At 31.8% G+C, this 26,018-nt stretch overlaps 1 protein-coding gene across 1 annotated transcript in view; it reads left to right on the top strand.

The window, feature by feature from the left end:
* LOC118180934 (bifunctional arginine demethylase and lysyl-hydroxylase JMJD6-like) overlaps window positions 1-24,645 on the top strand; it is an 80,242-nt gene extending 55,597 nt beyond the window's left edge. The window contains exons 2-5 of the mRNA XM_035350015.2: window positions 1,231-1,467; window positions 17,878-18,013; window positions 22,556-22,685; window positions 24,345-24,645. Coding sequence (XP_035205906.1) covers window positions 1,231-1,467; window positions 17,878-18,013; window positions 22,556-22,685; window positions 24,345-24,430 — 589 coding nt within the window. The 3' untranslated portion in view covers window positions 24,431-24,645. The remainder of the gene's footprint in view (window positions 1-1,230; window positions 1,468-17,877; window positions 18,014-22,555; window positions 22,686-24,344) is intronic.
* Window positions 24,646-26,018: the final 1,373 nt, after the last annotated feature.

Genomic DNA, 26,018 nt, shown 5'->3' with positions numbered 1-26,018 from the left:
TCCTTTTAATGGTGGGGTGATCTGGAACTTGTGTGGCCGAACTTTCTTGGAATAACTGTAGACAGGGCGCGGCTAGGCATGCCTGCACGTTGTATTTCAGGACTTCATAACTACTTCAATATATTGATCTTAACATTTTTCATTTCTGATCTAGAATTCTTTGCAAATTACCGAACACACCCTATTGTGTAATGGGTGTGTCGAGACAATAGAAACAAAGCGTAACAATTCAAAACTTGAAGCTTTTATTTAGTCCTTGCAGCTTTTTATTTTAATATTTCCGTTTTTTAAGTTCATTATTTTTAATAGTATATTTTTTAAGTAAGCCTTCGAAAAAGGGCGACAAAAATGTGCTTTACATGGGTGTAACGTTCATTTTTGAAGCCATTGATATTCGTAATACTAGAAAAAATTTAGCCCTTCTGCGGCATAATAAAAATTCGATATACATAAAACACAGGCGTTGTTACTATTTTAGGCATTGACTTCTGATTTCTGTTGCCGGTATTATCAGTACAAATAGGTATCTTATTTCATCCATATCTTTCTCGTAGAAGATGCCTAATATTTCAAAAATATTGTTGGATATTCTCTAAAGCAGGCGATCCCAACCCGCATTATTAGAGCTCATTGATGCAGCTTATGTTCATTGGATTAATACTGCGTAGGAGTGCCGCAGCATAACGTTGACAAGGCGTACAGTCGACATGGCACGCAACGGAGACGATAACAAAGAATTTTGAATATTATTGTAATAATAAGAAAAGTATTAACACCCATTTGTCGCCTGCCCAGAGTCGTCATATGCATTAGATCGACTCCTCGTAGGTCCTAAACCCGTAAAGTGACACCTCATAGAATCATTATTGGTGTGTAAGACAAACACTGCATATTATCAACAATTGCAATAGACAGCGATCGACAATGGCATGTAACTGGCATTAGGATATCGTAGACATGATTTATAATTATAAGCAACTCATAATTAAGAGCTAGCAATTTGATTAAATTATTGTTTTTAGATTACTTGTGTGGAACGGAAAACAGCTTATGAGTTGCTGTCTTGGTTATGTGCTGACTACAGAAGCTATTGATTCTAAATATTGTGATTTTGGGCCGCATTCCTGTTGATTTTACCAGAAAATGAACGAAAAGTTGCAATCTTATTTTTCAGTTTGTTAATTGGTTTTATGGAAATATTTTGAATCAGTAATCTTATTCATTTTTTAGATTCGCTTATTCAGCTGTTCCTGTGATTGTAAGCGACGGAACAAAGAACTGGACCGCGCTGGACGTATTCAGCTTTGAATTCTTTCGAAACCTATACCTAGGAAAGGATGAAGAGGAAATTTATTGGGAAACTGAGAGAGAATGTCAGTTTTTTCCCTATCAAACAGAATTCGACAGTTTGGCTGAAGTCCTTTCGATGAGCACGGAAAGAGCTAGTAAACCGTGGTATATTGGATGGTAAGAGAATGGCATTATTATTCCATTCTATGAGTAAAATAAATCTTATATTTCATGTGTTAAATAAGATATGTGTTAAATGTTCTTTTTTTACGTTAATGTGCCTACCAAAGCCAAAGTAGACTGAGCCATTAAGATGCTTACGTTGTTTCGATATCACATAAAAAGATCAGTGTCATAAGAGTTTCATGTATTCATTCAGGCGTATTTCAAAAACCCTGTATAAAGACCTTAGTCAAAATATATAAACTCTCATGTGTTTGGCTTAATTACATATTTTAGCCTAGTAAAACCTTTTCATGCGCTAATTGTAGGCGTTCTACATCATGGTACGAGACGAAACAAATGATAAGCTTGTAAAATATTAAAACAGTTTCATCATGTATTCTTACCGTGTCATGGCCATTCTACATGGTTTCAGATTTTAAAGGTCGCCCAAAAAGATTTTTTATGCTTTCGCTGAGCTCGCAGTCTACCAGTCTGCTATTGCACTCACTCCTGCTCAACACCCTTTTTTTTACTTTTATTGTTAAAGTAGTTTTCTATGCACTTAACGCCCTTCAATAGTAAAATCACAAAAATTTTAACAGCAGCATATACTTTGACTTCTCGATCCAGGGTTAAAGTGTTGGCATACATTTCTCTATTTTTTTCAGTCTTTCCTAAGTTAATCATATCGATGTCCAGTTCTTTTAGTAAGTTATAAAACGCTTTTTTTTCCTTTTTGTTATTAACGTTACGTGTGTTAACTTTATTTATTAAATATGTTGTTCTTTGCATTTACGCCACATAAAATTCAATTCAATTCAGGAAAATCCCAAAGTATTTAAAAATAGCATATCTTTAGAATTTGCAATAAACACTGTCGCGCACTAAATATAAAAATGTGGTCTTCTGTGTAGCTTTGCCATCGCTCGATTCAAATCGTTGAGTATGTTAATCAAAAATTCATTCAAATTTTATAAAATATGAAATACAGAAATAACGAAGAAGATATATAACGACATTCTGTCAAAGTAATTACTATTTTAATTGGATAGATAATGAATTAAATGCGTTTTTATTATTTAAATTAATCCGATTTAAAAGCAAGAAACAAATATTCTTAAAAACTGCATCTATTGCTTTCAAATAACTTAGTTTGTTAATCCACAATAGACAGATTCATTTTGAAAGATAAATATCTTACATTTTGCCGAATGGCAACAGACTCGAATGAAAAGTAAAGCGATGCATTTATAATGATTCGGCACAAAATCCCATTTCGAGACTAATAGCCTTTTTCGGCTAAAAATCAAAACGATATTATGTGTTACGTTTCTGGGTTTACGTAAATAACAATTTCATTATTTTCAGTTTAAATAGAAGTGTGTTGTCTACATTCAAATAAAAATAACTTCATTTTTTAATTTTCATTTTATTGAAGAAAGAGTGTTTAGTATTTCCATTCAGGAAAATAAAAAAAAAATTTGATGTTTGCTAAAATAAAGTGCAATGAACGAAATTCCGTAAAATTCCGTAAAATGCATAAAAGAATATTTTTGACCTACAGAAGAAAAGCGATCTATCATTTGTTTGGATTTCATGAACACCCATCATGGCTGTATTTCCATAGAGTCCGTGTATTTAGAAGGTTTTACTGTACAGATTTATATGCCTGTAAGGGACGTTAAAACTTTCATTGGTATGAAATCTTCGGACTCAGACACTGTAAACGTTTCATTGCTAGAAAAATATTTGTTCTATTTTTAAAAGTTACATCAAGCCGAAGATTATTAATTGATTCTGGGCTTTTATCTTGAAAATTTCAATACATTGAAATAAAATAAAATAATGACGTGATTATTACCTGGCTCAGGAATTGCATTATTTTTTATTGTGAGGTAAAAGTTCTTATCATGTAAATAAAATTTTATGGAATTCAAAGGTTGAAGTCTATGTCACCTCAGAAAAAGATTGCTGACTTGATTTCTGATGTTATGCAGGAAACGTGATCACAATACAGAAACGTATACTTCAAGAGTGTTTTGAAGTTGAGTCCTTATTTCCTATTCTGTTGATTTGAAAGGAAGATATAACAATGAAAGCTACTCTTTGACTTCAGAATGAGAAGCACGTGCATGGAGAAACTGCTGTCTGCAGATTGACAAGTCCTTGGCCTCGGCTGAAGCATAGCACGCTGGAATATTACAGTCATCTCTTCGTAGTTGCATTGACAGCAAATGTTTCCATAAGTAGGTCACTGGATATTTACTGCAGTTTGCACCTCGATTTAAAAAAAAAAAAAAAAAAAAAAAAGATATTCTGTAATGTTTCATTATAAAGCGTAATTTTAATTCCTAATATTAATTTGTGCATCTTCGGAAACCTTACTTCGAATTAGGTAGACAGAAGTATTCAATACTTAGGGAAATAAAGTAAATATGCTTAAACTTTTCGTGATGATCATCTCTCTAACACGACCATTTATGAACGTTATCGGTATTTCTAAGATTTTTGTTAGAGGGAGATCGTTGAATTTTGTTTGCACATGTATTTCTCAACGGCTAGTTGTTTATATATTATAAATTAGTATTAAAGTGAGAGTGATAACTGCATTTGCTAGATTTCATATTTTAATACTGCTAATACAAGATGACTGTGCAAGATGACAATCCGGTTCCAGACTATTTTGATCAATAGAGGGAATCATGTTCAAGAAATGATGTTCAATACCAATACTTAATAATGTTTTTGGAAAAACTGGTCAATTTAAGAGACGGCAGTCTACAGTGATAATCGCCATGAGAGATTTCTCTGTATCCAAAAATTATTATAAATTTAGATTCAGGGCACTAAAAATGATTAATAGGATTTAAAAGTAGTTTATTTATTTAAATATAGAAACAGAACGTGACCGGTAATACATGAAGTAAGAAGAAAATTGTTTAAAAATATTTTGCTAAAGAATGTTCATGCTTGATTTCCTAGTCACAGGAAGTACTTTTCGAATGTATCGTATTTACTCCAGTATTGCCCCTTTAATATATTGATTTCGCAGCCTGAAAATTGGAAGGTGAAAATTACAAGGTGCATATAGTTTTACTAGTGACGGGAAAAGAAAATTTATATAATTAAGATTGTGTATTAACAGTTTTATTATTAATTATTGTTCTTAAAAAGTAGTTTTATGCTATTTTTTTATTTCTTATATTTTACAATGTTACATAATTAAACATTTCGTGAAGAATTTTTGTATTATTTCCCGTTTCGGGTTCCCTAAAATTTATCTTTTTTAAAATCATTGTTGCTTGTAATTTTTTTTTCTCTGCTTAGTTAAGATTTGATTCAATTCAATACTCTCTTTCCTTGACATTAATACCATTCATTCTAGCATATTTTAGCATTTAGCAATTTAAATTCTGTGATATAATTACGCCCTATACTCTTGTATTGCATGGTTTCAAAAGGTTTGAAATTAAACTGACGCACTTGAAGTGACAGTAATATTTTGGCAAATGTACACTTGAGACGTGAATGCCGAAGTAACTGTAGAGTATATCTAGAAGGAAGAAATGAACTTCAGGGAAAAGGCAATTGAAGTAGCATTTCTCTTTTGCAACTGTCTTGCCTTTTCGGAAAGATGTGTCTACTCCAACGGAATATAAAATCCATTTTTTAATTCCGTCTTTATGAACGCATCCTGAAGACTGAATCTCTAAAGAGTAATGTTCTTGATTTTTATATCAATTCCCTTTTTAATTCCGACCGAATGATTTATTTTTCCAGTCGTTCTACAGAATGCAGTATTATACTGTTGTTTGTTTGCCGTCTAATCCACTAGACGGTTAGGACTTATTTTTGCTCAGATGTTCATTTCGCAAAATACTACCGTTTAAAGCTCCATTTATCATTTTATCACCATTGGGAGGAAAATAATAATCTCGTTTCGGAACCTGAAAATTGAATGAACGCACTCTAAATGCAATACCAGTCGGAGAGATTTCAGAAATTGTGCGGCTGATTATTCGACTAAAACTTTCTAAATCATACGCTTAAAATGACATGGAGGAGGAGAACGCGAATTAATGTGGTATTCAAATTCTATCGTACTTTCTTCAGTGTATCTCTTTGTTACTGTCACTATAGAAATACCAATGCCGCTTTTGAGATTACGTATATTTGGGGGCAAAGGTCGCACAAACACAGCATCTTTAACATACCCCGAAGGAAAATTTATACGGTGTAGAAGATCCGCTGACCTAGAAGGACAGCTGAAGAACACAAGTTCATTGGATATACAACTCATCTAGCGTGATCAAAGGACTAAACATGTGTTTCGTAAAATAAAAGTAACGTTCTACCGTAATATTTTGGTGACCTTCTAAAACTTCCTTTTCATTTGATTTATATTCAATTAATATGCAGTATTCGTGGAGAGTATGTCGGCAATAAAAGCGAACGTTCAACATAACGCGATAACTGTGTAACATACAAATGCAGTAAAATTTCATTAATAAATTTTGCGGAGTAAAATTACAAAAATTAAATAAAGTAACAAAAATGTTTACTGCGAGCTATATTATGCCAATACGATCCATTCTCTTTCTCTGTTAATCAGGAAATGTTCTATCCTTTTCATCAAAAGATGATAAAACGAAGAAAAATGCAGTTATTGTTATATATATAGTATCATATACTTTTATAGTCTGAATCGCGCTCGTGTATTTGTGTTGATTGCTGATAGAGAACAATCTGGGAACGTATGCTATATTAGATTTCACTTTCTTACTATTGGGGCTGTACTTAACTTACCATTGGGGCTGTACTTAACTTACCATTGGGGCACACCGATGGCAGGATGGGTAAAACTTGCTCCTTGTGTAATTGCATGTTTTTTCTTATGTGTAATGCAAATATGAAACAGTTTTCCCTAAAACGTACTGCAGGCATCGGAAGAAGGAAGGTAAAGGTATCTATACCATCAAGCCGACAGTCAGATAGATCTCATCTGCTTTCTGTGGTCAGCCGCTTGTGTTGTTCAAATAAACAAACACTCGGTGTGAATTTTAAAGTGTATAAAGATTTCATTCTTTAATTTTCAAAAGGAAAAAAATAATTAAAGTGTGATAAACTACTAATAATATAAGCTCCGTTAATGAATCATCGCATACGAGGATACGACTGCATTTCTAACATAAAATAAATGATATTCATCTAAAATCCAGTTAGTTATTTTTTAATGTCCCTATAGATTAAGCTTCTATTTATCTTACGAGAAAATTTAGTTTCAACTTAATGTCAGTGAGCAGAATTTTTTCTCGTGGCAAATGAATTTCACACTCAGGCCCGGTTCCAAGCATAGGCGACTTCGAAAACCCCCTAAAACGCTGATTTTCGGAGGGCGCAGCCAAATTGCTATCAAGGGGGATGATCCCACGTTGAAGTGACAAGTTTAAAACTCTAAAATAATGTATTATTTCGTTAAACATGGGATCCATGGACAAAAGTTTTGAATATTCTCACTGAAATCTTGTAGTCAGTTCGATTTAAAAAAAAAAAAAAAAAAAAAGTGGGAAAGTTTTTTGACTCATCACTTTACAAAAGACATATAGATTTATAATAGGAAATAAGAGATGCTAAATATTAAAAATATTGTTTTTAATCAAATAAACAGAAGTATGTTATGGTTGATGCCAAAGGCATCAATCGCCTAGAATGCGAAAGTAATGGTGCCAGGCCTGTTGGGGGTATTGTTTCGCAAAATGCATTCGGCTTTTATTATTTAAACGTTGCAAGAAATAAAAATTGATATTTTAAGTTTTCGAATTTTAAGTGTTTATTCTTTCAATTTTGTGTCTATGAGTATAATATGTCAGCTGATAATTAGTGAAAGTCTCCTGCCTACTTTTGATGAAAGAGCAGCAAAATAGTCAAGCCCAGTTAACAGCTAAAACTTATACTGTGAACTATGATAAGGTTAACAGCAAAACTAGATCCATTAATAAGCGAGTGGTTAATACCTTAAACAGAAGCATTTTGAGACTGGTTCGAATACCTCAAGAAAAATGGCTGCATAGCTTTTCCGTAGTTTTCCCCATGTATAACCTAAAAACGGGTTAGTATTCCTTAGAAAGTCCTTCATGGAAATAACCTTCTCTTAAGCAGACAACTCGTTCATGGTTTTCCGCGTTCGATTAAATGCAGGCTGTTTTTTATCGCCATATTCATACTTAAATTAAAATTAATTGTCTTTGGATTGGATTATTTGAACTATAGTACACGAGGTTTGCCTAAGTAAGGAGGAAGCATGTCGTAGAGGGTTTTTTATGAGAAACTTGCCAATTTTATGTTCCACTTGAAAAAAAAAAACCAAACTCCCACGCAGCCAGCCGTTTGCAGGGATTTGAACCTGGATCGAACGACCAGTGTTTAGCAGTCTTACGGTCGGTCGCTGATAGATTAGTTTCTTTGAAAAAGGCTTCTGTAAAAGCTATCTATCTTTAAATGAAGCACTTTATAATTTCTCAGCAGTCATACAGGCTCCTAAAGAATAGTATCTTAATTTATCTGGGATCATAAAGAGGAGACCTATAAAATTAGGAAACATGAATTTTCTAAAAAAGATGAAAAATTTGCTTTTCATTTTTGTAGGTATTAAACTATGCTAGATTTTCTAATTTCATTTTTCTCCAACGCAAGCATTAAAAACGGGAATATTAGTCTCACTGTTTAAAAAAATTTTAAATACTTTTAGTTCTTTTACGTTTGTGTATTATGGGTGAGTATATCTGAATTCTGAACAGCTTAATTGTAAAATTATATGTGGCTTATTTTAGAGGAGAAATATGAGCAAATAAATAAGAATTATTTTTATTATATTTTTATTTAAATAAGCAGTTACAAATTTTATTTTATTATGAAATTTTGTTTAAAGAAATTTTAAAGATTATTTAAACAATATTTCAGTTTATGAGAAATTACTGCCTTTCCCCGTGCTTGCTATAATATTGCAATTGATAGCACAATGGACTAGAATTCCAAAGATCCATGGTTCGAATCGTTGCGAAGGTATAATTCATTTCTCATGTTTATTGTTGTGAACATACCTAATATCTCTACAGTGGCCACTCGCCTAAAATGTTGTGGACGATAATTCGTTGCCATCTGGATTTGAGCTACTGGGTCTTGTTCCTCACTTCCTTAAATGGGAAAGAATATAAGAAACTGTTACCTTTCCCCTTGCGTGCTGTAAATGGTAGTACTTTTGGCTAACGAAAAATAAGATCTGTGGCTCAAATCTCAGCGCAGTATTATTGATTTCTAATGTTTTCTGATCCAAAAATAGCTAACATTTCTGCAAGTTTTATTTAAATAATACATAAAACAGGAATTTATTTAAATAATAAATAAGAAATGTATAAATTTTATTTAAACAATAAATGTACAATTTTATTATTTGTATTATTTTAATAGCAGTTAAGTTATCGCATACAAAGATAAAGAGTATAGAAGGAAATTGTAATACTCTAGCCTGAACAACTGTAGAGCTAGTAAACAAATGTAGACATTCAATGGAAAAATTAGCACAAATAAATTTTTTAAATTTAAAAAGTAAAATTATTTGCCCACTAGGCCTCTGGCTTCCAAATATCTATCTAAAATTGAGAAACTTGTCAACGTACGTCATAAAAATAAATTTTCATTAATGAGCAACATAGCAAACAATCGTAATTTTTATTAAGGTAATTTTCATAAATTTTACAGCTCTTTGAAGTAAAACTTTCGACTGGATGAAGATAAAATTTCATTTCTAGGCCTATTTTATGAAGAATCGATACCTCAAATAAAAAAAAGACCTAGGGTATAAACTATTAAAAGTATTTATTTCTTATATATGGTTGTTAGTGTAGCGGTCAGCGGGTCCATTTAAAAGTTTCAGTGTCTTGGGTTCAGTTTCTTAGCAAGGGTAATTTTTCCGGTTTCCATTTCAAATAATAATAAAATAATAATAATAATAATAATTCTACAGTTGAAGATGCGTAAAAGAAGAGATTTGGATTTATTTAATTATGACAAAGAAAACCGTGACTTTTGGGTAAGGGAAGGAAGGAATTCGTGGAGAAATCTGATATGAATCTTGGTGACATTACACATGAACGAAAACTACGAAAGAGCCTCTGCAACTAGCTTGTTCACCAATCATGGGACTAACTACCAGTGTTCAAGATTCTATATCAGGATAATAATAAATCGATTCTACAAGGAAAACTGCAGAAGGAGACGGTCAGTAAATAAAGGTAATATGAGTAAATGCACTGTGAAGAAAAACTCACTTTTTATGTGGAGTTTTTATTTAGGTTTAGGTTGTGGAATAAAAAGTATAAATGATTAACACTGTGATAAAATAAATAAAAATGCTATAAGAGACATTTTTGGAATTTTAAGGTGACTAAAAAGATAAACAGTTTCAAAAGCAGAGTAGTCAGAAACAAATTAATATAATATGTAATTACATAAATAGAACATATCAATACACAAATTTTAGAAATTTCCAATTACTAAGTCGCGCAAGAAACGTGATTTTAAGACCGGAAAAAGCCATAAAAAGAAATACACTGACTCTGTCCTGGAATTTCCCTCATTAAGGCGATCACCGATTAAAATTACCAGTATTTCTGAGAACGTAAATAAACTTCAGTTTTAAAAGTCGGTTTAGCATCGGTGTTTGATGATCTCTGATACAGCGGGCCAATTTTGTCTAGAACCGTGGGAGGTCGTCTCAGAGAGGGGCATTATATTTATTCGGAGCAAATTGTTTGATTTCATATGATACTTATACAGTTTATCTAGAGAATTCCTTACCAGTATCGATTAATGGCGCAAAGGACACATAAATTCCAACTTCTCGATTCTATTGTATTACGATTTAGCTGTGCTAATCTACTCAACTATTAAATGCCCGTTCTGAATGCCGTATCCAGACGAAAAATATTTATTCTTTCGACGGACCGCAAAGTACAGTATTGAGAGTTTAATCTCCAGAAGTAACAGTCCTGTAAGAAGCTTATAACTTAGCGAAACAATTCCCGTTGAATTCTACGGAGAAATGTGGCGTTTGTTATCAGTGGTTGTGCATGCCTCAGTAAATACGTTTGTGTTTCGGATTTGCGCGACAACTGTTAAGCTGCTTTAACTGTTATCGGAAGTTTCTTGTTGATCAAATTACCCATTTCTCTAAATTTTCATAAGGGATTTGCAGTTACTCAGGGTATTGGTAGAGTTATAAGTTTCTCTGCTGAACGCTTATCCAGTAGTGGATTTTTGAACTTAAAAGCACCTAAAGGTTGAAATGGAAATTTTTCTAAGCTTTTTATGTGCTTTCGAATTTAAATTATTTATTGAAATGGTTATTTACGCATTTTCAAATTTTCATTGATTTAAATCACTAGCGGCCAAAGAGTAGTTTGCGATGTTATTTTTTTACAGGACACAGCAAGAATAACAAAATTGACTATCCGTATTAATGTTACCGTAACTCGCTACTTTGTAAGTAATTTCACTTCTAATTGTCGGAATAGTGCATTCCAAAACTCTTCTGCAGTTACAACATGCGTGGCATGAAAGTGATTATCGTTTTGAAATACGTTTGTTACGGGAGAAGCAAACATATAATATCTGATAAGTAGATCTCCATCATTTCTCTTTGAAGTAATTAATGAATGTTTGTGTTATAAGTAATAATAATTTTCTGAGCAAGCAAATCTGTTCCTTCATAGCGTTTCTACCTTTATTTTTATACGAAACTTCTCTGAGAAACCAGAAGAAATACTATATTCATGTTTATAAATTAAAATGAAACTATTGTTAAGCTATTCACTCTTTATTAATATTCTTTTTACCATGAAAAATTATCCAAGCATTATTAGTAAATATCTCATATTATAATCGGTTTGGCAAGAAAGTAACTTCAGTTCCTCAGTGAGAAATAAAACTCATTTTGTTTCCATATAAAATGGAACTTAATTTTTCAAAATTCTTCCATTCTGTTCGGTTACTTTTAGCTATCTTTCTAGTAACTTCATGATTCCGCGCTTGTGAAACTTCTGGTTTTTATCAGCAAAAAACTCAACCAAGTGCGATAAGAGGTCATGGTTATTACTGAAATTTTTACCATTTAAGAAGTTTTGATATAAATGATTATCCAATGGTTCAAGGTCGGAGCTATATGGTGATACGACATCATTTCCCAACCAAGCTCCAGTGATTTCTACGTGTTGCTAAAGATGTGTGAGGCCTTTCGCATTGTCGTGGTGGAACACGATTCCTTTGCGATTTGTCAATTCTGTCCTTTTGTCCTTTTCTTTTTTATAGCTTCCACCAATTTCATAAGTTGTCGGCAATAAACATCTGAGTTCATCGTTTGGTTACTTGGAAGCAGCTTAAAACACACAACTCCTTTATAATACCACCAAATTGACAGCATAATCTTTCTCTGATGCAATTGAGCTTTTGATTTGATTTGCGCTGATTATCATGCTTGGACAAGATCTCTTTCGATTCATGTTATTGTAGTAGATGATCCATTTTTCATCATCAGCGATGATTCGTTTAAAAAAAGGGTCGACTGCATTACGTATGAAATGCGTATCACAAGAATTGATAGGTAGTGTTAAGTGAATTTCTTTCTATAACGAAACATTGAGCTTCTTTACGAGTTCAAGATATCTTACGTGATTTTCAATTGCTGTGTGTAATGCTTTTAACGTTTTTACAGTCTCTCGCACAGTTTTATATTACGATTCGTTATAAGAAGAACGAAATTTTTTAAATCAGTTCTGACACATGTTTATGGTGTTAAGCAATCAACACCATAAACTTCACATATCTCTTTACGAGGCTCAGCTGCTTTCTTGTCTTTATGAAAATAAAAAAGTAAAATGTGTCGAAAATGTTTAATTTTGCACTATATGTTAAAACTGAAAGTAAACTAACAGTTGTAAAAAAAAACTACACGGAATCAATTTCCAAACCTAAAAGTGCCAGCTGCCAAATCTCAAAAGAAAAAAAATATATATGATTGACAGAAGAAGAGCAAACGAACATATCATTTTCTATTTGTGCAAAATGAAATCACTTTCTCGCCAATCCAATATTAAATGTTTTATTATTACTTTGAAATATAATAAATTCTCTTCAAGATGACCACCTACGGTTTCACATGATATTGGCCTTCTGTGGAGTGGTGACATTGAACGCCAGAGTTTAATAATCCAAAGGGTCTTTGTCCCTGAAGGACTATTGCTTTCGTTTTGCGATTTTGCGTTGGTTTACTATAAATGTCCGTTTCACTTTTCAAACTGTTGCCACCAAATGTTAGAGTCCTGCATTATATTTGAAGAAATGAAATAATGAAAAATCTGCATAAGTGTGTGTATATTTCTCGCATTGTGATAAAACAACGGTACATAGAGCCATCGAATTTTGAATGACGTAATCCTCCTGCGAATATGGGCATGTGGAAGCCCAAATTTGAAATTTGGAATTTGTTTTATTATCGATGTCATATTTTGTAAAACTTTAACGAATTTTTGATTAACAAACTCAACGATTTTAAAGCGAGCAGTGGCAACATTGTACAGAAATAAACGTTTTTATCTCCAGCGCACGAGACTCTGTATCGGAAATTCTAAAGATAGGCTCAATTTAAAACTGTTTTACGAAATTGCTGTTGAACTGAATTTTATTGTTTAAAAACAATAAAATTCGTGAACGTGATATTTAATAAATAAAGGTAACAGACAAAATGTTTAAAAAACGCCCCTTTCGACGTAATTTAAAATCTGAAACCTTTCAGATTTTTTTTTTTTTTTTTTTAATGTTTTTATGTCCTCAGAAATATCGTTCATTTTTAGAGACAGTTATCATAGGAATTGGTTGCTATGTGAAGTTTCACTGTATTTAAGGTTACCCTATGGTTGGCAATTTAATGTTTACCGACGATTTCTGATAATGCCATTTCATTTTTGTTTCTTTCCCTGCCGGGAAAAAAAAAAAAAAAAAAAATTGCCGGGTAGTTTTACGTAGAGAGAGTCGGTTTTTATACGTATAAATAATATGTGTGTAATAAATATCTTTTCAAGCTTTAATTCTAAATATTTGTAAGCGGAAATATATTGTGTGGGCTGCAGAGACAACACTCATCTTAAGCTGGCCTTATATATCCAGAAACTGATCATTACTGATTTAAATAATGTAAAAACATGAAACAACAGAATGTATATAATTTTAATTAGTTATCAACATAATTGAAATGAATACTTATGACATATTTATTGCTTATAAAATTAGTTCAGATGTTTGTGTATTTATTGGTTTGCAATAAGAAATCCAGTAAAATCTCTCATTCCTAAGAATATAGTTTGCTTTAGTTTATTTAATTATAACAAAGCACACTAGGGCTATCTGCCTAAAGGGAGGAATGCTTTCGTGGAGGATTTTCTGAAGGAAACTGGCTCGTATACACGTTACACATGAGGAAAACTACGAAAACGTCCATGCAGCCAGCCCGTTCGTGTAATTCGAACCTCGGACAGAACTACCGGTGTTCAGCGACTTTACTGTTCGGCTGCTGGTTGACCTCCTAAGACTACGACCAGTTCGTCTAAGAAAATAGTCAAATAATCGTATTAAACAGGACATTTTCTATGATGACTATCTTCACAAGGAGCTTTCGGTGTAATACATATAAATTATTACACCATAAGATTAATAAATTATACATATAAGAAATCATGCATATCTCTCTAATTTAATTCAATATTCTATCATCACAATAAATTATTAACATGCTATCACATATTAGTTGGTAAATGCATAGCTTGTAAGATTTGGAAAATGAGCACGCAATCCGTTTTTCCTTTGCAATTATTAATATTTCACTATAATAAGCACTAGTTATAGAAAATAAAAAATAGAAATAATTAAAAAAATAGACCAAATATCATATGACCAAATACATATCATATCTCTATCATTTTTCTGTTGGAGAAAAATTAATTTTGAGTTTAGTTTCAGGGTCTATGTAAGTAAAAGTTAATTTCACTGTCTTATTTTTCATCTAGACTGACTAATAAGAACTAATGTAGACTAATAAAAATAATTCCATGATTCAGTTTTGTCTAAATAAGTGTGTTTTTCACTTTGGTTAAAGAAAATAAAAATACAATGAACACTTTCGTAGTGATCTTTTGACGAAAAGGACTACCACCAAAGGTGACTTTCATTGCTGAGAACATAAATAAATATAGGTATTGAACATTATCTTTCTCGGAAGACCATCTCATATGTAGACTCAAATAATCAGAAATAATGAGTGAGGATCACTTTATTTTATTCTTTTTAACTGTATATTCTTTGTTAAAGTAAACCAGAACAGCCGAAATGCTAAAATTTTCTTCCTCACATATGCAATTAATACGTATTTTGCTCAGGTCTTCCTATTTATGACTGAGAAATGTTTTGATAAACAATAGTCATGTACTCAATTTTTGCCTGGCATAAAAACGTAAGTAAATGTTATGTTAGTTTAGCGTTCCTGTAGTACCTACATAAATCAAATCAAGGCAAAACGAAGCCATTATATAATGAAATGAATGAATATTTACGTTCCATATATCCAAAAATATATAACTTTTACTTAATTAAATCATGTTAATACAAATTTTTTCATTTTAAAATTAATACAAAGTATTAATTTAACATAAAATCATAAATAATAATTTAATCATTATTTGATATTGCATGCGACGGTAAACCGTAATTGATATAAAACTAGTCTTCTTCTACAGCAAAGCTGAATATGACTTTATTGGCGTTAGAGTGGAACTGGTTGAAATGGGCAAAACCTCTCTTTTATGGGATCAGGATGGTTCACTCACTGATAGAAATTAATTCTTTTTTTACGACTCACCACTCACTAACAATAACTTTGATGAAAAAGAGCCGGAACAACGAGTGAATCAAGAGCGGTTAGTGATGATGGAATGAAGAGCGCAAAGAATCGAATAAGCAGTAGGATCGAGATCGATTAGCGAGGTTGGAACGAAGAGCGATAAAAAGCGAACGAAGTGTGACTGGAAGAATTGACTCAATGAAACGCTAACTTCTTCAACTGATTTCTTTAAGCTATAGTTTCAGAGTCCCTATAAACCTTCTTTTTACACAAAACTAACAAAAACCTCTACAACATTTTTTTTTAATGTTGGAAAATTATAAAATTAAATTCACATTTGAAATAATATTCTTTTGAATAAATATTCTTTTCTCCTCTAAAACGGAATTCGAACATTTCTGGGACACTCTAACAAGAGTTCTATCCATTTTTCGCCAATCAGGCGTAAGCTTGCTCAGTAAAGTGAATCAGTTTGTGAACGAATAGCAAATTTCTATTTCCGGTACTCATCCAACAAGAATACTTCGTGAACTGTAAAATAGCTGCAACTCCATTTTCTCGAATTGAAGCAAATTTCACTCAGTAAAGTGAAATCTATTCTTTGAATCAGTTCCGGAGCAGATGGTCCAACACTAGTTGAGACTCATCAAGTGATGGTTGAACTGAGCATCATGTACCGATGAAGGTAGAGTTATAGTTTTCGCGATTAAAGTTTTTGGGAAAAATATCATGAAATAAAACTGTTAATATATTCTTGGCTGTTTTAAACATCAGTGCAGAATTTTCTTCTGCTGCAAAAAAATAAAATAAAATCCTTTACCAAATAGTTTGAAAGAAATGTAAAAGCAGCATGCAGAGTGCTCCTCAAAAGCGAAATCAACGCGCATTTTGATGCTGGTTTAAGTTGTAAATGACCTTAATAAGCACATTTTTTAAAGTTTTTACGAATGACTTTTTTTCAACGTACGTAATGTCAGCAATTTGTTCATAGTATCGTTTCCTCCTCTAATACTGTATGGAAACGTTTTTCCTTTGACAGAATGAGGACATGGCAGTTTACAAGTAAAAGTGGATTAAAACATTGGTAGTTCAACCCGGGTTCAGATCTTTAATGAACGGGTTGGCTATGAAGAGGGTTTTGTGGTTTTCTTTCGTGCGTAACTTCAATGCGCGCGAGATTCCTTTAGAAAGTCGTCTAAGAAGATACCCTGTAATTTATCCACATAGCCTTACTGGTGTTTTGCTGTAATCAGATAATCATTGAGAGAATTCTTTCAATGATAACAAGCAGTAATTTCCTTTAATCATATTTAATATCATAAATTTAAGTAATATAAATTAAGAAATTACTTTAATCAGTGTTTGGTCAGAAATGAACCAAATTCTAAATATTTTTACTTTTGTAAGTTTTGTAAAGAACATTTGAATATATGCTAATAATCATTCAGAACAATTTATTCGTTTTCTGAATGTAATGAATTCTTTTAAAATTATGTGATTTTAAAATTATTGAATGTAATGAATTCTTTTAAAATTATTGATGCATAATAATTACATTATTTTTTTCCCATTAATTTACCAGTTTTTTATGTTGCGAGGAATGCTAAATATGTTATCAATGTTTTAAATCAATGCTCGATGCATTTTACAGTTAATGCAACTAACGAAAAATTATGAAAAAATTAATAGAAAAAATCAGTGTTTTGTTAACAGTAGTTAAATCAGTGATTTAACTAGGTTTAACTGATTTTGCTGAAATATTAGTATTTTACTTAAGAGTAATTTTTTGGGCAAACAATGCTGCTTACTTACTCACGGGGGGGAGGCCATTTATTCTAAACTGCAATATTTTCCCTAAATAAAAATGGACTATATCGCAAAATAAACACCATAACATATTTATTATTATTATTTTGTAATAATATTTAGGGATGCACATATGAATATTTTAAATAAAATTTATCTCTTGGGAAAGTCGTATTAAATTATGTTGAGAACAACAGATAGATGGCAGCACCATCAATATACATTTTCCTTTCTCTCGTTTGTTCTTTTGCAGAATCGTTTTTTGTATCTCAGTTAATGTTTATCATGGAAGTAAGAATGTCTTCTCACATTCATGATGTTACAGTATGCTACAGAATTTTGAAAAGTAAAATTGTCTATAAAAAATTAGAATAAAAAATCTTGTGATATCATTCCCGTCTGAAATTAATGATAAAATGTAAATGATAGTCAAAAATCATAATATTAAAAACTAAAAGTAATTGTTAAAAGTTAGAATAATATCTTAAACTGTGAATTTAGAAGTTGAGAGCTTGAATTACCAACTTTAATTTTGTTGAGAGCTTGAATTACCAACGCTGTCTTTGCAAATAGGTCACAACATATTTCTTTCACTACCAAATTATTATTTTCATATAACTATACTATTTATTTTGGAATTAAAAAAACATTTATCTGTTTCTTTTTCACAGGAGTAACTGTGATAGCAAAATCGGAAGCATACTGAGGAAACATTATCGTAGACCTTATTTTCTTCCTCTGCAGTCAGAAAGTACGAATATTGATTGGATATTTATGGGCACACCAGGCTATGGCGCGCATATGCACGTAAGTATTGTATAAGCGTATATTTATGACGAATCCGATAATATAGTCCACCTGCCTCTGTTTTTCATAAAACATAAAAAGACATCAGTAGTGAATTTTATCTCTCTAAGGCGATTGTCTCCATGGAAGTCTAAAATCTGACTAGAACCATGCGTAGAGGTTTGAGAAAATTCAAAGAATATGGAACAGACAAAGCTAGTATGAAATGTAAAATAGAGGGTGTGTATGTGATTATAGCAAAGCCTCGAGGGCTATTTGTCTAAAGGGAGGGATGCCTTAGTGGAGGACTTTCTAAGGGAAACTGGCTCGTATACACACATGGGTAAAACCACGAAAACGGCCATGCAGCCAGCCCGTTCGCGGAATTCGAAACTTGGACCGAACTACCAGTGTTCAGCGATTTTACCGCTCGGCCGCTGGTTGGCCGTAAAATAGAGGGAGAAGGGAACTTATTTTTGCATAGCTTTTATATAAAATCTCTATCGAACTTTTCTCTAAGATGACCATATTACGTAAGACAAAACCGCTTGGAATCTTCTTAGAAATTGTTCGCTATATTTTGTTTCCCCTTTTAGGGATATCTGCTCCTGTCTTAGAACTTCAGCATATTTCACTTTTATCTTCAGTGTGTTCATAGGCTGGAAAAAAAATCGTCTGTTACAATGTCAATTGTTAATAAAACATTTTTTACGGTAATCTTAATATTTCCTAAAGATACCAGTTTTTTATTTATTTTCTGTAAGTAATGCGAAACCAGTATGTTTTTGCATTTTCAGGAATATTAACTGAGAATTTAAGGAACTGCAATTTATTGAACTGCAATTTACTATACCTATTCGGTACTTTTCCCTTTCGCCGGCGCAAATCTCGCCAAGCAGACTTTATTGGCGACAACATACATTATACACACAAAAAATATTTAAAAAATGTTAGTCCTAAGAATTCTTTTTTTTTTGAAGGCATAAACATTTTAATATCTCTTAAAATTTTATAAAAAGCCAATAAATAAAGACAATAAATGTATAAAAAGACATCAATTTAAGAATTTACTATGCTTTCATGGTTCAACATCCTGTTTCGCCGGTTCATATCACGTGACCCCAAGCGATCTCATCTCACGTATACTACTCTACAAAAATATAATGCTCTCAGTAATTATCTACATTAATTTCAAGTTAAATCTTAATTTGGAACACAAGTTTAAATGCAAGAAATACTTCAATTCGTACGAATAACTTACTCAGAAATTATGTAAAACTGCAGTGCTTTACTTCGCTAATGCATTTTCATTAGAATTGATGAATTTAACCCTTGACTTTACCTTTTCTATATTTTCGGCTCCGGGTAAGCGCTCTGATTGCATCCTAATTGATTTAATTGCCGAAAATGGCCTTAGACATAAAACTGAACTATCTGAATGAGGCGTAAAAGGTTACCAGCGAGAATATTCCGTTTGGCATCGGTTGTACCATTATTGGCGACTTTATCGCTTGCGCCGGCAAAACGGAAAAGTACCTTCTATTCTTGTGTAATAAAATGTTGTAACTAATCAAGTATAAATTATATAATAGTACTCCTACATGAACAATTAATAATTATATTAAATCCTTTAGACAATATTGAGAAAGGAAATTAAACGTCCTCCCCCTCACCAACGTCCCCAAACGCCCTCCTTATTAAACGTTCCCTGATGAAACGGAACTTTTAATGCTGAATTCCAATACCTAAGTAATTTTCATTTAACGTCGAATTTTTCCACAGATTTTAAATTACACATTTTTATGTTCTTACACAAAAATATGACAGCCGTTGGTTTAATGCATAAATGGTGAAGCTGTATTGTACTGTAAATAACAAATTTTAATTTATATTATTTATAAGTTTACTTAAAACAAAGGCTACTTCTATTTTTACGATAAAATTTTATGAGCATTTTTAAATGTAAATGAATTAAGATATGGGGTTGATATAACTAGAGCAACCTATAAGAATGAAATGATTTAATTTCAGTAGTGCTAAATTCGTTTCACAGGAGAAATAGTGGCTCAGACGATATTTTTTCGGTCTTCTTTAATTGCAACATAAATATACAAAATAGTTGGTCTTTGAAATACTTTCTATTTAAGTTTCTCAGTCTTATTTTCCCATAATTAATTGTCCATCTTAACTGTATTCATTTGCGAAGAGTTCCTTCTTGGGCATTGAATGGCCGAGCGATAATGTCGCTACATACTGGGTGTCCGTCTCGGGTTCAATTCCATGCGAACGGGCTGGCTGCATAAACGTTTTCTTGGTGTAACGTCGATAAGAGCCAGTTCCTCTTAGAAAGCCCTCCATGAAATCATTCCTCCTCTTAAGCAGTTATCCCGTGGTTTTCTGTAATCGAATAACAAAACCTGGTGCTGTCTTTAAACTCGAAAATGTATATAAATATACATATTTCTGAAATAGTTTATATTTGCTGAATTAAATTAAAACTTAAAATTAATTCTGTTTCGTTGCAGTTTATGCATTTTTAAAGAACACTTTTTTCTTGAAGCACACTTAGATTTAAAAATCAATGCTGCCATTCTTAATGGAAGCAAAATAAAACCCATACCAAAAAACACAGCACTTAGTGTTTAACGTTCTGTTTGTCTGAATACCAAAATGGATATAACTTTACGAAATACACAAAAATTGGATTGTTTATGTTTAAATAATGTGCTTAAAACTAGAATATTCATTTCACTTTGCTTACATACAAACTGTGCTGTTACATGGTAGCACTATTCTCTTAAAATTGCATTTTTATATCTTGCTCACTGCATATGGTTCTGAAAAGAGTCACTAGATGGCAGCACTAATTTCTTCAAGACCTTTTTCGTATAGCCCGTATTAGTTGTGAAAAAGGTTACTAGATGGCAATACTACTTTTCCCAAACAATTTTCACAAGCTGTTAGGTTCAGGTGCGTAAACGCCATTGCAACAATACTAAACAAAATTTCTTAATTTTTAAAACGTCTGCGCTGTTCGAGTTTCTTCACAGAAATTAATGCGCATGTATCAGAACTTTTTTTTTAACTTCACTCCTAATAAATTATACAAAACAGAATGCAATATCCAACACACTTGGAAAAAATATTCACAACACAAAGATTTCTCTAATAACTACTACGGTTTTTAATTCCGTATGAGATAAATTTTTGTGGAAATAAAAGTAAATAAATCTTCACCTCAGACCTTCTCTTACTCCGTCTGACTGTTATGTCATGTGCCTATATGGCAAATTTATCACTGAGCCGGCAAAATCGCACATATTAGCGATAGCCCGGCAATACATGTATTGATTGATTGAATAAATAAAAAGACAGCTTGGAGAGGGCGTCGACGGTGAATGCACTGTCTTGCTCCCGTTTCAAATACGATCGCCTGCATTAAATTGCTTAGTGTGTTTTTAGATTTGCTGAGCATACTGCCAATGTTATTTGTGAAGTTTATGGATCGTGTTTTCACATGTTCTCTTTTCTGGATTAAGAATGCTATTCTCTTTCCTATTAATATCGCCCATGCGAAAAATGTTCTTAATCATATGGGTTATGGTGAAGATGATAATGAAGCTGAAAGAAATGCTAAAACCTTATCTTTGCGTAAGGATAGGACTCACAATAAAAGAAGTGTACTGGAAACCCTGTCACTGCAATACTACGAAAGCTAGGAATGGACTTTCTAAAGTTTATACAAGCTGAAGTTATTGACGCTATAATGATTTTAGAGATCCTAACAAACCAAATAGTTTCAAGAAGACGGCACTGGAAGCTGATCCTTCCCAAATCCGTGAAGTAAAATAAAAAATTCAAGAAATGGGGTATATTGAAGAAATAGGTTAAATTGCCTATCACTAGCAAAAATTACTCTAAAACTGCTCAACGGCAAACTATCTTAGACAAAGATTGGATTACTCTCACAAAATTTGCCAAGAGACTTCAGTCCAGGCTACTTGTTCCTAAAACTTCAACAAATAACCCGTTTGAATCCCTAGAAGTTGACACTTATGATGATAATGCCAAGATGAAAATGAAAACTCTGAAGCTGTACGATTGGCTGTTACTTCCGAGACCCCGTCAAATCTGGCAAAAACCCTCTGCTAATCTCTCCGAGACCCGGAGGTCACTTGGAAAGAGATACGAAGCCTTTACTGAGAGTATGGAATATAAGGATACATAGGCTTTTTAGAGATATAATTACTATTTTCTTTGATTCCAATCGAAATCGATACACACTGTTTGGTCTTATAGACATAATTTCTTTCTCTAAATGTACGTTTCACTCAAGTTCGACTGTATTTTCACTGCATTCTTTAATGTAAAATCGCTGATTTTTACGAGAAAGCTGCCACATTTTTTCATCGGCATATTGTTGTGCTATTCTACATGCAACACTTACAAAAATATATCTAGTGATAATAATTATAATTATAATGGTAATAATATAAGATGATGATCTCACTGATATTTAAAAACAATATTAAAAATGATACAGTAATGAGTTTTACGTTGCAGATTGATCACGTTAATAATCCTTCATGGCAAGCTCAGATTAAAGGTACCAAGTTATGGACTCTTGAGCCCGTTCCAGAATGTTACAATGAGTGCAGAACAATAGAGACGGAAGTCAGACCAGGAGAAGTCAGTAAGTGTCCTTCAAATAATTTTACCATCACTTTTTCCATAAAACGCGAGATGCCGAGATCTGTCTATTTACTAATATTTTATTCCTTAACTCTTTTGTTAATTATTATCAACTAAATGATTAAGAATGGAAGAAAGTTAGGATTCTATTATTAATTTTTTTAAAGTAATTCCTGTATTTACTTTAATAATTCACGAATCTTTTAGTAATTCTTGAAATTTAATTTTCTTACAGTTCTGGAAAAAATTAAGAGCTAAATTTTAAATTATGAAATAAATTCAATAAAAGCTGTTTATGATAAAACAGATTCCCTATTCGTTCATAGAAGATTAAAATTTTTTTTTAATTTGTCTTACCAGTTAAATTGACTTCTGTTAATTAAACACTGCAATTACTTAAAAATGTTAAAGGCTTTTAATTTGATTTCTTAGCAACAGTGATAACATGTTTGAGCTTAACGAAAATTAGCTGACAGCATAAAAGTCATAATCCTTTTGGAGGTGTCGAGCTTAATATATTCTTGGTTTCATTTACACAACTTTTGTAACTCCTGCTGAATCGAGGGGAAATATTAGGTTTCATAGGCCTAATTATCAGCAAATTAAAAGTGTATTTTACAAGCAGTCCATGCTAATAAAATTATCTTTAATAGGCAATAGAGCTCTAATATCTTATTATATAGTTTTGTAAGTTTTAATAACGCCTTATTCTTGCTGACATATATATTTTTTAAGACATTCTGAAAATACATGTAATTTCACTGGCTGGAAAAATAAATGAAAGGGAGAAATATAATACCTACAATAAACTTGTGTTGTCGTTTTTTAATGTAGTATAGATTAGTACTTACGTACTATCGCAACCACCTTGGCGCAGTTTGGCGAATTTTACGGAAAGAAAAAAATCAATTACTTTTATTATAAAAAATTATATTACATATATACATATTATTGCGTAAATATTCTATGTTTCAAATATATATTTATTCAAAAAGACAATAGCAAACCTAGTTACAAACGGGCTTTAGTTTTTGTTGTGTTGTTGAAAATTTCGCAGCGATCGCTTTGAGAAAGAATTCGAAGCTTTAGCGATTTTTCGGCAAAATAATTCAATTCCTGCAGAAGTCTTTCTTCTATTATAGGAAAATCCTACAAGCATAAATTTTAAAATCAAAGACAGAAAAAAAAAAAAGGTAATCATTATTTTTTCTACAAAAGCTGTTGGAATTTGGAACACAACAAAAAGAACGTACACGAAAATGACAAAGTTGGAAACTGAATATTTGTCATGCACATTGATTGCCTGAATAATATTGTTTACTACAGTTTGGTGTATTCTGAAACTTTGAAGATTTCTAATACTAAGGTGGTTACGATAATGCGTAAATACCAACAGATTAAAGTTTTAATTGTTATACAAATAATGGAGTGCCTCTTTCAGACATCTCTAAAAGTGATCGTTATTTCTGTAACATAAATAAATATCAGTACTGAACATTGCTTTTCTAAGACGATCACCTCCGTAGAGACCAAACTGATCTGGAATCGTTGATGGTTGTCTTAGAGAAGGTTCTCAGTGCAAATGTAAATTGTCTATATCTAAAATATAAAACAGTGTTTCCTTTATTGCATTGTATTGTATCTTTATTTTATCTTTCAGTTGTCCTGGATACCAATCGTTGGTACCACAAAACATTAATCATTGGAAATGACCTGAGTATCACTATCGGATCCGAGTATGATTGATATCCAATGATGATGATACTGCTACAGCAGGATCTCTTATGATTATCCTAGTCAAAGACTTTTGTGATTCCTACAGTGGTTAAGTTCCAGAAAATACAGTATTGGATCCATTATTCTGCACAACATTACTGCAATGAGTTTATTTTTTCTGTGATCCTACATCATATGTGATGCGATGAAACAAGTATTAATAAATGTTTACACTGCTTGGTCCATTTATTTGCCAAAAAAAATCACATTTAAAATAATACTTCAGAGGTATTCCCGGTATATGTATGTGAGTGTGGATAATCCAACATTAAATGGCTGTATTATAAATTTATCGGATGTGTCGAACCATTAAATTCCGGATTATCGAACTTGCCGTAGTATTTTATATTTATTTAAAAAGGCTTGTTTGAAAATGTATCACATGCTAAGAGCACATTTATCGGCTGTAGTATAAAATATTTCTAAATAGTTTGAATGACTTATTTTACAGTTGTATGTTTTGTTAACAAATTAAATTAAAAAAGTTATGTGAATTTTTCGACAATATTGCTTTTGTTCATGAATTTTTCTAGATGTTCAGAATTTCACCCATGAGACAGATTAGTTTGATTTGAGTTGTCTAAGCTCATCCACACCATTTATGGTAATTTTTCATTTTGCTTTTATTGAAATTATATTGGTTTATTCTTCATCGAATTTCAGCTGCAGGCTTAGATTTTGATTCTTCCTCGCTATTTATTTTTATACTCTAATTTCAAACACATTTCGTAGTTTGAGTCTATTTTGCATTCTAATAAAATGTTTTTACATTTCAATAGATTGCAAAACAAGTTTAATATTCATAATTTATCTTTATCTTATCCATTATGATATAAATAAATAATTAAATTACCGAATAATATGTAAATATAAAATCTGTTATTTTAATGCAATTTGTTTTTCTTCATGATCTATATGATATTTACCGAGATTGCCATAATCTATAACTTCATACAGTGTATCATAATTTTCTCTCACATGATACCATCGATGTGAAACTGCTTGCATTTTATTTTCCCAAATCTAGTGGCTGACGCAATATTAAATTTAATATAAACTGCAAAAGAAGTGTCTAAAACATCGATTTAAAAAAAAAAAAAAAAAAAAGAATTGGGTCTCCATGGACTTTTGGTGCGTCATTTGTTAATAAATTTAAAATATAAGCAGAACACAGGATAAAAATATTAAAGGATTTACATTTCAATACGAATTTCGAAGTTAATTTCCTTCCGCTCATAATCTTTTCATTACCGTATCCTTCATCGCCCATATCCTGGAGATGTTGAATGTTTTCGAATTCTTAAGCACAACTTCACATTAAAAAACAATCTTATGTCAGCAATTTTAAAAAGCTCAAAACAATTTTAATGATATAAATTACCGTATGTTTCCTCGTGTATTTTTCCGAAAATAAGGGAAAATTATGCGAGTATTATATGTTCCAAAGCACTTGATTATAGAAAGAACATATCAAATTAAAAGTAGTCTTTGAAATTACTGGTAACTATCACAATATTATTTCCTTAAAAGAAACCTACATTCCAATAAAAATACATAG

This window comes from Stegodyphus dumicola, chromosome 8 (assembly GCF_044657685.1).
Source record: "Stegodyphus dumicola isolate Sdum_Otavi_A_Nest chromosome 8, ASM4465768v1".
Taxonomy (NCBI): Eukaryota; Metazoa; Arthropoda; class Arachnida; order Araneae; family Eresidae; genus Stegodyphus; species Stegodyphus dumicola.
The sequence above is the reverse complement of the archived record's forward strand: the minus strand, read 5'-3'. Positions and strand labels throughout refer to the sequence as shown.